Here is a 16,744-nt window from a genome sequence, read left to right on the forward strand (position 1 = left end):
GCCTTGGGAGCAATTACAACCTTGACTTCTATGATGGATACAAAGTAGCAAAACAGAGACAGTCACTGGAACAAAGGAGTCACAGTGAATATTGGTTTTTGTCTTTCCAAAAACAGATTTTTGAAATAAACACTAACTTGAGAGATTTTATGTGTACCAGTTCATTTGTAACATAAGTTACTTTAAAGCACATCCAAACAGTGTTTTCAGAGATTATGAAAATTTTATTGATAAAGAAAATCTGCATTACGCATATCCCCTTTAAAAACAACCACCTCAAACATGTAGAAATGCTTTATTTTGTATTTACTATTTGATCAATGCCAGAAAAATGAAACCACAACACCAAAGTACAGACCAGTATTTTTGAAGGGGATAATAATCGTTTGAGATAATAAACTACTAGAAAATCAGAAGAAATGATTCAAGGTATTCATTTCAAAGGCTAAACCACTAATTCTTTATCCAAACGAATATTTCCACTGTGAGTCAATACATTTGCCATCAGTTCTTTCTAATGCTATCCTGAATACACAATATACACCTAAAAACATGATAGAGTGCTCTGAGAATAGCAAGAACTGATAGCCAACATGATTAACAGAAATTTATGGCTATGTAGCAACGGTTCAGAGACAATCTCTGGAAAATATGAAGGTACTCTTCATGATAGGAAAGGATTGGTTTTGCAGGGCAGCTTTTAAGTTCATTTCTGATTATCTTTAAATAACCACTCTACCCTTGTCCCTTGATCTCACCCTTTGCTAAAATTTTATAAACATATTCCAGACATACTGCATGCAAAAAGGGAAGTACAAGAATATTAAGATTCTCATGCCCTGGACACGAATAGAAAACATGTATATAATGTGTTCTCACGGTCAGAACAACCCATAGAAGTGTAAAGCTGGAAACCTCTCAGTAGAGAGATATACACTTTTAATCCAAAGAAAAAAAACAGTGAGGCCTGTTACTTGACTACAGTTTCCAGGGCTCTGGTGTAGCTATATTTTAGGCATAGCTCCAAGGAGCAGCCTACACAAATTTGGATGGAGCGAGGGAGGCACAGATGGTGGTCACGTGAAGGCACAGACCGATCGAGTGGGCTCGGCTACAAAGTCTGTACATTTAGGCTGCTGTATTCCTCCTATTTCAAGTACTGCCAAGTCCCGGCTCTTCCCCGTCTTTCCAAAGTCTTGATTCATTTAATTCTCCTGAAGGAGGTGGAAGAGGAGGAGGGCTGCGCAAATCTTACTCTTTCATGGTTTAGAGGAGACAGTCACCATCTTGGCGCCTTGTCAGATTTTAAATGTAACATTTTGCTAAGTGTAAAGCTGTGTATCTGTTCCTTTTCTGTTGCCATTATTGTAACTTCAATATTTGCAAAACACAACATCAAAATACTTCAAATCCAGCCCAAAGCGGTTATTCATGCAACACAATTCTTACACTTATCGATATACAGCGAGCTCATAGCAAAGGAACCTTTTCTTTCTTTCTTTTCTGTTTAGTTCTTTCTATTCGCTTATGATTTTTTTTCTTTGGGGACTTAATGATTTAATCATACAATAGTAATATCCCCATTTTATGTAGGTATAGTATATATGAATATATATATATATCTCCTGACGGTTATACTATTATAAAGGTTATTACAATGTCAGCTCTTACAAGTTGCATTATTTAGAAAAAGGAAGCACAGAAGCTAAAATGATTCTACCATTTGAAATACCCTGTGAATTACTGACAAACATAGAGCACCTTAAGGATATACAGAGTCTTAATTTTTAAATATAAAAACTTGTAGTGTTCACTATAAAATGTTGTTAAAGAAATTCGGGATGTGCTTTCAGTGGTGCCTAGTTCACGGTTACTAGCATTAAAGTGCTGCCTTCTTACTCTTTAAAGGATGGACTACAACATTCCAGATTCTCAGTTATTTTCTTCTTTGTGTAGGAAACTCGATCAAAAATCAAAATGGATTGAGTTACTGGCTTTTTTTTTTTTTTTTTTTAACAGGGCACGAGGTATTTTATAGGTCCTCATCATTCTGCTTGGTATTCTGTTGGTGTAACTTTTGTGTGTGATCAATTCTGCTCCAGAGACTTATCCTCTAAGCTCTCCGATGTTTTTGGCTGGAGCTAATGTGTAGGAAGGCCATTTTGAAAGCAAATCAAAACATTAAAAGGTTTAACATCTGTTAATCGGGTGTTTTATCTAGAGGACATAAAAGATATTTACAATCCTCTAGCTTACCGACTTAACGCTTTCCTTTACACTGGATATTTATATTGTGTAGAAATTGAAACCATTATCACAATCAATGGAATTATTCCACTTTCTTCTAAGACAAGCAAGAAAATGTTTTCCTTTTAGGTTAGAATTTCATGATTAGTAAAGTGTATCAATAGGCAATGCGGAGAGGTGAATTGAACTCAATTATTATCTTAATTTCTGCTTTCAACAAAGCATACTATACAGAAAGTTGTTGATACCATTTATGTTTCATGAATTTCCATTTTTAGCTCCTTCCTTAAAATATGGATACAGTTCAGAATTTAATAATAACAGTAATCAGAGAGAGAAGTCTCCCCACTTTGGGGCATTTGTGCTTTAAATCACAGTCACTTAAAAACAAAACAACTAAAACTACCCTCCAAGTCAAGGCCATATTGCACAAATAAGAACTTCGAAACATTATTTTGATTTCCTAGGTTGACTAAGTATACGAATTAATAATAGGATTATGTATCAAATAGTTTCATGAATGGAACACAACAGCATTATCCAATCTACCTCAAACATAGATTGGTTGCCAAGAGAGATACTTTTCAACATATCACAAATGTGCTATTTGTATAAACACTTCCTATTACAAATGCTCTTGTTTTTGTTTAAATGAGTGTTTTTAACCTGAGCTATTAATAAATTTTTTTTTCCTTGTGGTGCTTGGCTTTCAGAAGAAAGAATCTTCAGGCCTCTGCTCTTGTGAGAGTAATTTCTCTTAACACCGACAGTGCAGCGTAAGTACAGCCAGAGCTCATTAAATAGACTTCTGAGCATAATTATAATTAACAATTAGCTAGAAATTAGTTTTAATGATTTGTTTTAGATGATAGAATAGAAGCATAATGTAATTATTTTTAAACCTTCTACATCATTAAGAATACAACTACCACCACCTTTCAATTATTGAGAGGCAATCATCTAAAGCATTTAGCAAGTGATCCACTTACAGAGCCAAGCTAAGGGAGCTGAAGAGAAGAGGCCGCCGCCCCAACCCAGGTGTTTATAATTATCTAGGCTTTTGCAAAGCCTATTCTGTTTCTACTCTGCTCTTTAAGCTATTTCATGCCTTGAAGACGTCTCTACCAGGGAAAATAAAGAGATTCAGCTCTTCCCCCACCTCCTGCCTATCTCCAAGACAGAGTGGGGCTGATGACTGGAGATGGGAAGGACTAGAGGAAGATGCCACAAAATTTAGCAACTGGGCCTGAAATTCACCATTCACACCATCAAACTGGACTAACAGGAAAGAAGATTATATAAGTAATGGATAAAATGAGTAACAGGAATTAACTCCAGACTGTAAAGATAGATCTATGCCATTCTTTCCTTGTTCGGTGTTCTGTTAACTTTTAATATCCCAAAATCAATTTGGATCTTGCTTTCTCTGCAAGAATGTTAAAAAATACAATAGAAACCTGAAGAAATGCTCTTTTGTTTCATAAAAATATAAAAATATTCAATTAGAAGAGTGACTTTTATTGTCAATTTTTTTCCTTTCTTTGTTTAAAATTTTTTTGTTGTTGTTTAACCTCAGCTACTCCATGTGCGTTCTCTCGCAACTTTGAGCAAGAATGTTAGATCTTTTGCTGGGGGCCTTCGGAAGCCGTGAGGGAGCATATCCTGACACCCACATAGAAGACCTGGTACCTATGTTTCCACATCACAAAGCAGGCCAACAAGCACACAAGGCCGCAGACCAAATTAAGAATCATCTGGATGAGTAAGAACAGTTTGAAAGTGCCAGTGACGCTGGTACAGTCCGTCACATCCCGGTAAACAAAGGTCCTGCTGAGCGGCTCCAAGGAGGGCAGTTTGCACTGGCAAGAGTCGAGTGTGGTCTCACAGGTAAACTGTGTGAGCTGCGAATAGTGGTGGGCAGCAAAGGCCACGGCCAGCACACAGACCGTCAGGCCCAGGGCACTCAGCAGAAAGTATAACAGCTGCAAGAAAGCAGAAGAAAACCTTTCTGGTTACAAAGAACATTGGGTGATGATTTGCAAAGCTAATTCATCAAAACTGTTCTTTTTCTTCTCTCCCAGAAATTTTTGATGGAAAGGCTGTCTCTTCTTAGAAACACAACACCCAAGACATGGAAATAGCTCCATGTTTGTTTATTAGTGGGTAGTTCTTAAACCCTGATCACATTTTCACTTGCCATCCAGATGTTGGGCCCTTTTCAAGAGTTGTGACAACCGTATTAGCTGGACTGTGGAATGTTTTTGTCTAGATATTGCCAGCAGTTTAGATGAATCCCAAACAAGCTAGCCATCCCTGGATGACATGTTGTGCTTATTTTGAACTCAAGAACTTCTGATATTAAGACTGAAACAGGACTAGGAAGTAAAGAACAGGTTTCTGTAATGCAAACACTGTGTGGGCCAAAATTAGCAATGACGGGTCAACTAATAGCATAGGTTAATTTTTTAAAAGACTATGTTCAATGTAGTGATTACCAAACTGTATCCATAAACATGAGAATCCCCAGTAAGAGGTTGCTGGGAGAAAATAAATTATGGCTCCAGAAGTCAAGTGACTCAATGTCAGCTTCATCGCCTGTGAAACTTACCCCAAGCCCAACAAAGAGCATGAAAAAACTCTAAATGGTTCCTCAGTCACCAAGGTTTTGAACACTGTTGGCCTCCAGGTTAGCTTTGGGATTGAAAAAGTCTGGTTAAAGTTCTCGCTCTGCTGCTAAAGGGCGTGGGAACTCTGAACAATTTAGGGATTTAGCTTATACCTAAAATATTCTGAGCAAAAGTTGTGGGTGTTCACTGACATGGCCACAGTAAAATCTATGGAACAAGAAATGTTTTTGTGATTGAACTCACCTACTAGAAAACTTAATCTTAATGGTCCACCTGCTGAGACTCTAGGTAAGGCTCAGAGTCCCCAGCTTTTGAAACTAGTATACATAGTTCTTAGTGCAAGAATTATTTTTATTTTATTTTTATTATACTTTAGGTTTTAGGGTACATGTGCACAATGTGCAGGTTTGTTACATATGTATCCATGTGCCATGTTGGTTTGCTGCACCCATTAACTCGTCATTTAGCATTAGGTGTATCTCCTAATGCTGTCCCTCCCCCCTCCCCCCACCCCACAACAGTCCTCAGAGTGTGATGTTCCCCTTCCTGTGTCCATGAGTTCTCATTGTTCAATTCCCACCTATGAGTGAGACATGCGGTGTTTGGTTTTTTGTCCTTGTGATAGTTTACTGAGAATGATGGTTTCCAGCTTCATCCATGTCCCTACAAAGGACATGAACTCATCATTTTTTATGGCTGCATAGTATTCCATGGTGTATATGTGCCACATTTTCTTAATCCAGTCTATCGTTGTTGGACATTTGGGTTGGTTCCAACTCTTTGCTATTGTGAATAGTGCTGCAATAAACATACGTGTGCATGTGTCTTTATAGCAGCATGATTTATATTCCTTTGGGTATATACCCAGTAATGGGATGGCTGGGTCAAATGGTATTTCTAGTTCTAGATCCCTGAGGAATCGCCACACTGACTTCCACAATGGTTGAACTAGTTTACAGTCCCACCAACAGTGTAAAAGTGTTCCTATTTCTCCACATCCTCTCCAGCACCTGTTGTTTCCTGATTTTTTAATGATGGCCATTCTAACTGGTGTGAGATGGTATCTCACTGTGGTTTTGATTTGCATTTCTCTGATGGCCAGTGATGATGAGCATTTCTTCATGTGTTTTTTGGCTGCATAAATGTCTTCTTTTGAGAAGTGTCTGTTCATGTCCTCTGCCCACTTTTTGATGGGGTTGTTTTTTTCTTGTAAATTTGTTTGAGTTCATTGTAGATTCTGGATATTAGCCCTTTGTCAGATGAGTAAGTTGCAAAAATTTTCTCCCATTCTGTAAGTTGCCTGTTCACTCTGATGGTAGTTTCTTTTGCTGTGCAGAAGCTCTTTAGTTTAATGAGATCCCATTTGTCAATTTTGGCTTTTGCTGCCATTGCTTTTGATGTTTTAGACATGAAGTCCTTGCCCATGCCTATGTCCTGAATGGTATTGCCTAGGTTTTCTTCTAGGGTTTGAATGGTTTTAGGTCTAAAATTTAAGTCTTTAATCCATCTTGAATTAATTTTTGTATAAGGTGTAAGGAAGGGATCCAGTTTCAGCTTTGTACATATGGCTAGCCAGTTTCCCCAGCACCATTTATTAAATAGGGAATCCTTTCCCCATTTCTTGTTTTTGTCAGGTTTGTCAAAGATCAGATAGTTGTAGATATGCGGCATGATTTCTGAGGGCTCTGTTCTGTTCCATTGATCTATGTCTCTGTTGTGGTACCAGTACCATGCTGTTTTGGTTACTGTAGCCTTGTAGTATAGTTTGAAGTCAGGTAGCGTGATGCCTCCAGCTTTGTTCTTTTGGCTTAGGATAGTGCAAGAATTATATTACCACAGTCAAAAGTTGCTCTCTACAGAGAACAATTCTGGTGAATGGACACTTCACAAAGTAATATTAGTTCCAGTCATTTCCAGGTTCAGATGAAAGTAGCTCTGAAAAGATAATGCCCTGCCCCCACCTTCCCTTATATATAATTCAAAATTAAAACATATATGTGACACTATAAAATATGTGTACAAAAGTCCTCCAAATGAGTGTGTTCCACACAGTGATGATTTCAAGTGTTTTCAAGTCTTAAATTTGGAATGCTGTATTTACATTTTTACTTTTTCTCTTTCTTGAGTGGTATGTGTGCATGTATGTGTGGGTGTGGGTGTACATACTGGTTGCTGGTGACCTAAACTTATGTCTGGTTTGCCTGTAAGGGAATCCATCAGGGATTACATACAGCTTGACTGTATATCTAAGGTCACTGGAAGAGAGTAGAATTAGTTAAAGCCATTTTTTTTCTTAATACATCTTAATTAGTATCATGGATTCTTTAGATCTTTTCATCAAAGAGATCTTAAACACACATTATTTTTCCTCTTCAAATCATTTAAAGGATTGTCAGATGTAACCTAAATATCTTCATCTGTGAAACAGTTTATAGAAATATCTTATATCTCAGGGACATAACAATAATTATACTCAATATTAGTGTTCCTTGGAGGAAGGGAACCAGATATATACAAAGTGGTACCGTCATAAAACTTTTTTTAAGAGATGGAGTCTTGCTATGTTGCCCAGGCTGGTCTCAAACTCCAAGCCTCAAGTGATCCTCCCACCTCAGCCTCCCAAAGTATTGAGATTAGAGCCGTGAACCAGTTTGTCTGGCCCTCGATATTTTCAGTGACTGCATTTTATGCAAAAATTGGGGTTTTTAGTCTAAAAATATGGATTTATTTTGTAGAACCAATGGGGCAGAATATTTGAACAATTCTCAGTTCTGAAATATTCAGGCTTGATTACTGACTTCAAACTCTTGGTGCCAAAAGCCAAATTAAACTGTCTTGACCATGTTCTGTGTGTGTGTACCCATTGTAGCTGTGTTCCCAGTACAGCCATCAGAGAACTGGAAACAGTTTGCTCTGGGAACGATGGTATATCTATGACTTTAACCAGGGAAGGCCCAGGTTAGTGATCATTTCCCACCTGGTAGTCATCTGCTTAGTAGAATGGCCCCAAATGGAGTTTTCTCTACCTGTTTTATCACCAACAATGGATGGAAGTTGGGGGCGGGAGTCTTGTGATAACCTTCCTACCTCTAACATACATACATCCTTAAATAGCAATTTCTTGGTTTTTTTTTATTTTTGAGACAGAGTGCAGTGGCTTGATCTCAGCTTGCTGCAACTTCTGCCTCCTGGGTTCAAGCGATTCTCATGCCTCAGCCTCCTAAGTAACTGGGACTACAGGTGTGTGCCACCACACCCAGCTAATTTTTGTATTTTTTTGGTAGAGACAGGGTTTCACCATTTTGCCCAGGCTGGTCTTGAACTCCTGATCTCAAGTGATCCTCCTGACTCAGCCTCCCAAAGTGCTGAGATTACAGGCATGAGCCACCACACCCAGCTCCTTAGATAGCAATTTTCTGTAACATTTGTTGGGGCAATATCTTGAAGCAATGTCAATAATCCCTCATTCTCAATCTGCAAATAATTCAAATAGTTGAAAAAGATTTTACACATTCATGATAGTCACAAAAATCCATTTGCTGAAAATGGGAATTTTGTCTATTTTTAAAAGATGACTTTTTGGCTCAGAGATTAAAAGATGTGCCCAAGACCATTTAACAAGTGTGCAGCAGTACTGGCTGATGATTAACAGCATGAACTAGGGAGGCAGGTTCTCCCCTCACTAGCCATGGTCCTTGGGCAAATTCATCAGTCCCTGTGCACCTGGACTTCTTCATCTGTAAACTTGGCATGATGATCATAATAGCATCTACTTCACAGGATAATTACAAGGATCAAAACAGTTGATGTCTGTAAAGAGCTTAGAACAGCGTCTGGTATACAGGAGCACTATTTAAGTATTTGTGAAATAATAAGCAAATTAGTAGGGATGGAAAGAGCTGCCAGTTCTCAGGACTGAGGATATTAATTCGACTGCTTTTGTCTTATTTTGTCATGTGGGAGTAAGAATGCATTCTTGGCTTGTAGGAAGGATGTAAACATTTACACAAACACAGTGGTTGCTCAATTTTAATTAAACCATTTATGCTAGAACCCAAGGAGAACATAAAGAAAAACCATGCCCCTTAGCTTCTCTGAGTATGAATAAATTTACATCGTGCATATCTATCTCACACATTAATGACTCGGCTTCTCCCACTCGGGAAAGCATCAGGCCAAGTAAACTAGAGGAAGCCACGGAATCAAGTTTCTTATCCATTTTAAGACATAAATATATACTCGATCCCCCCTAAAGCCTGCGGGCTGCATCTGCAGCGCTGTGGCATTTTTCCTTCATGGCTTTTAACTCATCTGACAGCAACAAGCTTGTGGGTTAGAATCTGTAATTTAAAATCAAGTGGCTTGTTTTACCTACATGGCACGAATAAACTATAAGGAAGAGTGTTTACGATGACCTTGAGAATCAGAGCAAATATATCTTGATAAAAGCCCGGCGCGCGAGGCATCTGTCTTGGGGGTGTCAGCCTATCAGCCCCGCGCTGCGCTGCGCAGCGGGCGGAGGCGCGGTGGCCCCGGGCGCTTATGTAACAGCAGCGCCCGGGCGCGTCTCCGCTCGCTCGCTGCCTTTAATTGGTACCCGGCCTGCAGCTTTCACGTTCGGTGACCTCGCGAGGAGGGTGTTTCTGCTCCAATTTAATTACCTTCCCCGGTGGCCTGAACGGGAAGGGCCCCTCTGCAGCGCGCTGCTCGGGAGGAGGCTGCCGCAGCAGCCCAGGGGCCTCCTGGATGTGGGCAGGAGGGAACGTGCCCCGGAATGTTTCCGCAGGCACATGCCCCCGACACGTTTCCGAACCTCCAGGGGAGCCCTGAGAAAGTCAGGCCACTAGGAAAGGCAGGAAGGGCGACCTGCAGCCGATGCCCAGCCAAGCCCAGAGGCAGAGAGGCAAAGCCCAGGGAGGAAAAAGGAACGCGCTGGTGGCATCGAGGGCCTGCGAACGGACCCCACCCCCAATCCCCGAACCCCCAGAGGGCCGTCGCAGCTTGAGAAAAAAAAAAAAAAAAAAAAAAAAAAAAAAAAAAAAAAAAAAAAAAAAAACCCGTGGCTATTGTCTCTAAGAGAAAGGGAGGGTGCGTGTGTGTGCACACGTGCAGACTACAGTGAGACTGTCATCATGGCCCGTTTGCTTGTCCTGGCTATCTGGGCATTCAACAGGAGGAAATAAATCCTCTAACAAAGCTTAGGGTCAAGGTCCAGAGATGGGGGCACCAAAATGCGGCTATGCTGATGAGAAAGGCCCTATGAAGATGCATGTTATGCCTCCGCCCCCTCAGTAGTGAGAGAAGCATAAGGGAAGTCAGCTGTCCCCTGTTGTGTCATTGGAAAACCTGGAGATGGGCTGAAGCTCACTTTCAACCTGAAGATAATGTAGCATGCAACCTTAGAGAGCTAGCAGCAAGCATCAAGAAAGGTCACGTTCAGGAGAAGAGAAAAGTGCCTCAGTATTTGCCAATACCTGTCACGGGTGGAAAAAAGAGGTAGCTAATGAGATCTTCCTAGTGGGGAGTCTTCAACCTGGCTGACATTGGCAGTGACTTTTTTTTTCTATTTTTTTTTCTCTTACTCCGTATTTTAACTAAGGTGCAGATGTTGAGATGGCATTGGGGCCTCTCTTAAAGCTGATGCTTTTGCCTCTGCTGTTTTCTGGGATCATCTGGGGGGAAAATGAGGGTATTTCACATGAACTAATGAAAACCTAGTTTGGGGTGTTCTTCAGCTACTGGATGAAGTTCTTGTAATTTAAAAGGCCATTTCTTACTAAGCTTTCTGGCTTCTTTTTTTTTAATCACCAAGCCTTGCTGTTTAGTCAGACCTCTACAAAAAAATAGTAAACATAGACTGACGTCTACTCTATCTGGCCTTCTTTCAAGGAAAGTCCTCAGACAGAAAAGTATAATTTCCAAATGAAGGCATATCCACCAAAATTCTAACTTCATCATTTAAAAAAGTAGTATCTATTAATTTTTTACTTAGAAAAGTTATAACTATTGGAGAACATTTCAAAATTACAGAAAAACTGCAAAATGCAAATAAAATCCCACCACTCATAGATAATTGTATTTTCTATGCTCATTAAGAGCTTTTATTTTTTCTGTAGGATGAATATTATACATTTTGTGTAACCAGCTTTTTAAAATTAGTTATTATAATGTAAACTTTTGTTTTCTATTAATTACTTTTTATAGCATGATTTTAAAAGATATCATCCCATTGCTTTTCTATGTCACCAGCTTCAATTATACTGGAATCTTGCAACACACCTTATTTTTTCTCACCTTAGTAACTTTCAAATAATGTCATTCACTTACTTTTATGTCTGACGTTTTCTAGTTGTAGTGAACAAAAAAAAATCCAGTTTTTATATGTTTTCTTGTAGAAGAAAAAACAATGTTAGTGGACCAAATTTAAAAATATCTATATTTAAGAAAGCTTTGTATTCTTTGCTACAGTAGTTGAGAGAAAATGAAGGAATTTGCTTTCTACTAGCTCTGATTGCTAAGTTCTATATGTCTATGTCCTCGTACTCTGAAAGGGAGTGTCTTTGCTTCCCTTTGGAGTAGATTCTGTTGTGCAGTGAAAATGCTGTGTACTTGAACTGGCTCCAGCCAAATGCACTGTCCCTAACAGAAAAAAGATACACACAAATGAAAGACACACACGCTTGCCAAACCACGCATATCCCATCGCCCGTCCCCCACTTTGCCCTGAGAGTCTTGGCACAGAGCATTTGGATGCACCCAATGTACTTTTTCTGTCTCACTGATCCCACCTACAAGAGGAAATACACTTAGACGGCTTCATTATTAAAATATCCCAAATAACCCCCGAGATATGGAAGTGGGCACTGAAAGAGATACCTTTTTTCTGGCCAAGTGTTTTGTTGAGCTGATGAATTTTCAATATTCCTTTTAAGGGCACTGAAGGACAGACTTCATATCCTCCAGGCCAACCCAGTTCATGGAAATTAAGACTTAAAAAAAAAAAAAATCAGCATTACCTTTGAGGTCTGGATCAATGCCCTCTTAAAACATTTTTTGGCCTGCCTAAAAATGCAATTTCTAGACTAATCAGATATGCAACCCCTTAAGAAGGCACTCCTTTATTTTGTACTTGGGTTTCTTTCTATGTGATGATAAAAGAGAAAGAACAATCACAACTTACTTTCATAGAAAATTGAATACATGTCCGTTCGTCAACCTGATATGAGACACACAGCATAAACAAGCCAAGATAGGCCACTAAGCAGACCTGCAAGGGAGAACACAGAAGAAGGGATGTTATCAGGGTACGCTGTGCATTCAAATGACATCAGTCTCAGTGTCTTCCTCCAGTCACATCCATGTTATAAAGCTGTCCGTTTCATTTACTTATCTTTATGTACTGTGTTTTTCTTTCAACTGGTGGAAAACCACTTTAAAATTAGTAAAAATCAACTGATTTCCACTTAGCCAGCATTTACTAAGTTCTTTTGATATGCCAGGTGCTATACAAGATCCTTCAGAGTATATGACGATGAATAAAGTTTACTCAGTGTTCATCAGTTTACAAACCGGTGAAAGCCAAAATAAATGCACACCATATTCTAAGGCAGGACATGTTATTTAACATTACATGTTAAATATTATTTAAAGAAGTACAAAAAGAGGAAGAAATTATATTGAGTTGGGCGATATAAAAGGCTTCCATTACAACATGGATTTGAAATGGTCCTTGAAAGAAATGAAACATGATTACTAACATTAGCTGAATATTTACTACATGCTGGGGCTCTTCTAAGGGCTTTATATTGTATTCCTCCTATAATTGCTTTATATTGTATTTCCATCCTATAATTGCTACAAAATCCTATAAGGTAGGTGATATTATGATCCTCATATTGTAAGCAAGAAAGAAAAGGCACAAAGCCTTTTCTTTGGAACCAATACTCAAATCAGGTAGCTTGGGATAAAGCAGCACCATAAGCAATAGCACAGAGAAAGGGCTGCACAAAGAATGTGTTGAAAGAACAGCAAATGCACACCCATAGTCTAAAATAACGACATATAGGCTGGGTGCGGTGCCTCATGCCTGTCATCCCAACACTTTGGGAGGCCGAGGCGGGTGGATCGCCTGAGGTCAGGAGTTTGAGACCAGCCTGGCCAACATGGTGAAACCCCATCTTTACTGAAAATACAAAAATTAGCCAGGCATGGTGGTGCACACCTGTAATCCCAGGTACTTGGGAGGCTGAGGCAGGAGAATCGCTTGAATCTGGGAGGCGGAGGTTGCAGTGAGCTGAGATTGTGCCATTGCACTCCAGTCTGGGCAACAAGAGCGAAACTGCATCTCAAAAAAACAAAAAACATATAGAGCAGAAAGGGTAGGATGAAAATCTGGGGATACTGGATGGATTTAGTAAGTAGCGGCTCTACCTTGAAAATTTCTGAGCAGGGAATGACATGATTTGAGAGACACATTTCAAGAAAATTAGCAGTGATGTTGAGTGGGTCGGCAGTCAGAACATCAGGGTATTATTTTGCTAATCGGAGCAAGATCAATTTATCAGGTGAACCAGAGCTCAGAGAGTAGCATGCAAATTCAGAGAAAGAGATGGGGAGGACAGGCATAGTAAAAGCTGAATCTATACATCTTGGCTGTTGCATAACTGATGGGAGGACCTGGAGAGGGAGAAACCGGAAGTGACCTCCAAGCTTTGGTGCATCAGTGACAAAAAGATGGTGGACGTGCCTGCTGAAAGAAGGCTGGCCAGAGAAACAGCAGCTTTGAGGGAAAACATACTGAATCTGTTATTTAAACCGCATTTTCTTTTTCATGAACTAGACTTTTTAGAACTAGGATTTAGAGTTTCTAATCAAAGTATATCTATTCACATTCAATTTTGGAAAGCTTAAAACATTGATAAAGTTCCACACTTTCAAAATAGAAAATATAAGCAACAGAACTGCATTTCCTGATAAGCACAATTATCCTAGAGATAGAAGTTGAAAGAGTGGCTGAGAGTCACCTAGCAAGTCACTAAACAACTGGTTTGCACATACTCATAGTTCCTACCCCAGGGCCAGCTTCAAACCATAGGCGGTCCCTGTTAGGGTGGAGAAACTGTTTGCAAAGCCAACATGGCATTTTCAGGTAAAACTTCTATCCTCTTCTCCCTTCGGTTACACAATCAATAAGCTGCCTATGCCCTCATCCATTGCCAAGTTGTAGGTTGTTCAGATTTCTACTGGACCATGAAGTCAAAAGCCAAGCCTTCTCTTACTATAGACTGTTTCCAGGGTTTTCCATCATTGAATGGAAATGGCTGCCTGGTTTAATAGCAGGATAGAATATTTGCAGTGGAGAGACACAGCATTAAAACATGTGAGCATGGCATGGACTGGAGAGATCTGGAGAGAAAAGAAAACAGATAGGACCCAGGGAGGCAGCTTTTCAGCAGAAGACTGGCACATACAAAAGTAAAGATACTGAAGTTATTCATGTAGCCCCTAATGTGGCATTTTCAAGTCAGGATGAAGCTTTTTTGTAAAATTCATTTGTAAAAAATACTAAATTGAAAGATAAGTTTGATAAGAACTGTAGGGGTTTACTATTTATTCTCCCATTAAGAATTTACAAAACTTGAAACAATCAAAGGAAGACCTACTTTTTGTTTATTGGTGACACACCAGATTGAGGTTTGTAATCCTGCTTGTATCCCTAGGCACACGCCTGTGAGTTTCTGTCTGTAGGTGCACAGGGTCAGGCTCTCACACATAACTGCCTTCTTTGCTAGAGACTACCAGCTGAAGTTGGCAATTGCCAAGACTTTCCTCTTTGTCTCCATAAGAGACACATTCCAGTAATAAGGCCTAACTAGCACCTTAAAAATCTGATTCAGTGTGTCTACTTGAACAAAATTTCTGATTTCAGCAGTAGCTACTTCTTTGTAGCCTTCATTTACCCTGGCTTCCAGAAAGAAGTTGCATAGGAACACATGACCTCACTCTAGAGCATTCGACTTAGTCAATTCACAGAATTTTATGGAGGACATACAATAAGCAAGCCCTGTGTTATTGTACGATCCTGGGAAACGAGAGATGGCAAAACAGGCCCTTACACCAAGGACTATCCAGCATCTAAGGATCTCCCAGTCCAGTGGGAAAAGAGAGGATAATCAGTTGGAATATTGTAAAAGTACTAGGACTACATCTGCTATAGGAACACCCAGAAGGAATAACTACCCTGATAGAAACTTCCTGGAGAAAGATGAGTTTTGAGGATATGCAGAAAGTGGCTAAAAGGAGAGTGTGAGGAAAGGTATTCTGTGCAGAGAGAGTAATAGTACGTGCAAAGGCATGAAGAAAGGCAGAGTAAACATTTGAGGATTCCTCTAGGTCCAGTGCAGAGAAAAAAAATAAAAGGCAAAAGATGTGTTTGCAACAATGGGCAGGAAGTAGATCACAAAGAACTTTGATTTCAACTAGGACATTTTCAGCAGCAGAAGGGCATGGCTGACTTTGCCTTTTAGAATGGTCCTTCTGGCTATGAAGAATGGATTGGATGGGGGCAATTCTTGGGAAGAGAAGACCACCTAGAGGACATTCATCACCTGAGAAATGATGAGTGTCTGAGCTCAGGTAGAGGTAGGGATAGGGAGTGGGTGTGTTTGAGTGACAGTAAAAAAACTGAATCCATAGGCTTTAAAGACTGATTAAGGTAAAGATGTAAGAGCTGAGGAGAGGGAGAGGTCAGGAAGGTGCTGCCAGGTGGGTGGTGTGGACATTTAATGAGATAAGATAGAAAAGGAGGGGCAGAATGGGAGTGGGGAATGATGATCCCACGTGGACACAAAGCACAACCATATGAGCTTAGAGCTCAGGAACGAGGCCTGGGTTGGAGACAAGGATTTGTTAGTCATCACCGTATGTGAAGCAATTGACACCATAGGAAACAGTGGCCCATCCAGAGAGAGTCTGAAAACAGAAAAGGGCCCAGTTATGTTAGTTAGTGACCCAGTTATGAAGAATCTTTGAATTTTTTGAGCTGAAAGCATCTCGGGTATATTTCTTATAATTATATTTCTATGTCATGTCATATCTAAAAATCATGAAATCGATTATCCTTTTAGATTTGTCCTTTTAGATTTTTGAAAGCTTCAATTTAGGTTCTTGTACAGGGTATTTGCTATAAAGCTTAAATGTATTCAACATATTTTAATTTCTTGGCCTTCTGATAGGGCTTGATATGTTCTAAGGTGAGAGGGGACTTTCATTTTTTTTTTTTTTTTTTGCCTACAGCTTTGCATGTTGTAACAAGACTTCTTTATCAAAGAGTTTATTGACGTTCAGTGTAAGCATGTTTTAGAAGGGTAGGCTTTACTGATACTGAAAACTGAAGGTTTTCTGGCCATGGAGAGAAAACCAGATTTCTCCTGCTAGACTAAGGGTTTTGTTTCCTGAGCTGGCAGGACGTGGACGTGCCAGGAAGACACAGCATTCTGGCTTCCCAGCAAGGAAGCGGGAGCTCATGTTAATGGGCAGTGAGACCTGTCAGGCCTATCTGGAACGACATTCCTAGAGTCCAGGCCAGAGCTCCCATTAGATATGGTGAGGTGAAGCCCATGGCACAGGAAAAAGGCAGTTATGTAAGGTTTTCAAGAAGGCACTTGTTGGACCAGACACCCCGATGGTGGTGTCACAGAGTACAAAGCCAAATGGCACATGCATGGCACTGGGAAGGCTAGTGCTGAGAGGCAACAGGGCAACTAGCATTTAAGAGCTTGTTAAGATTTAGTCAATGTGAGTGTAAATAATTAAGTTGGTAAGAAAAGCTTAAAGTGATTTTTAATGGAAAAAAGAAAGACAGTAATCAT

At 39.8% G+C, this 16,744-nt stretch overlaps 1 protein-coding gene across 2 annotated transcripts in view; it reads right to left on the reverse strand.

The window, feature by feature from the left end:
- Window positions 1–203: 203 nt before the first annotated feature.
- SSPN (sarcospan) overlaps window positions 204–16,744 on the reverse strand; it is a 39,601-nt gene continuing 23,060 nt past the window's right edge. For both annotated transcript variants that reach the window (XM_003265620.2, XM_003265619.2), the window contains exons 2-3: window positions 12,055–12,141; window positions 204–4,229 (exon numbers count right to left, since the gene is read on the reverse strand). In XM_003265620.2, coding sequence (XP_003265668.1) covers window positions 3,864–4,229; window positions 12,055–12,111 — 423 coding nt within the window. In that variant the 5' untranslated portion in view covers window positions 12,112–12,141 and the 3' untranslated portion in view covers window positions 204–3,863. The remainder of the gene's footprint in view (window positions 4,230–12,054; window positions 12,142–16,744) is intronic.

The sequence above is a fragment of the Nomascus leucogenys genome, chromosome 23 (assembly GCF_006542625.1).
Source record: "Nomascus leucogenys isolate Asia chromosome 23, Asia_NLE_v1, whole genome shotgun sequence".
NCBI lineage: Eukaryota > Metazoa > Chordata > Mammalia > Primates > Hylobatidae > Nomascus > Nomascus leucogenys.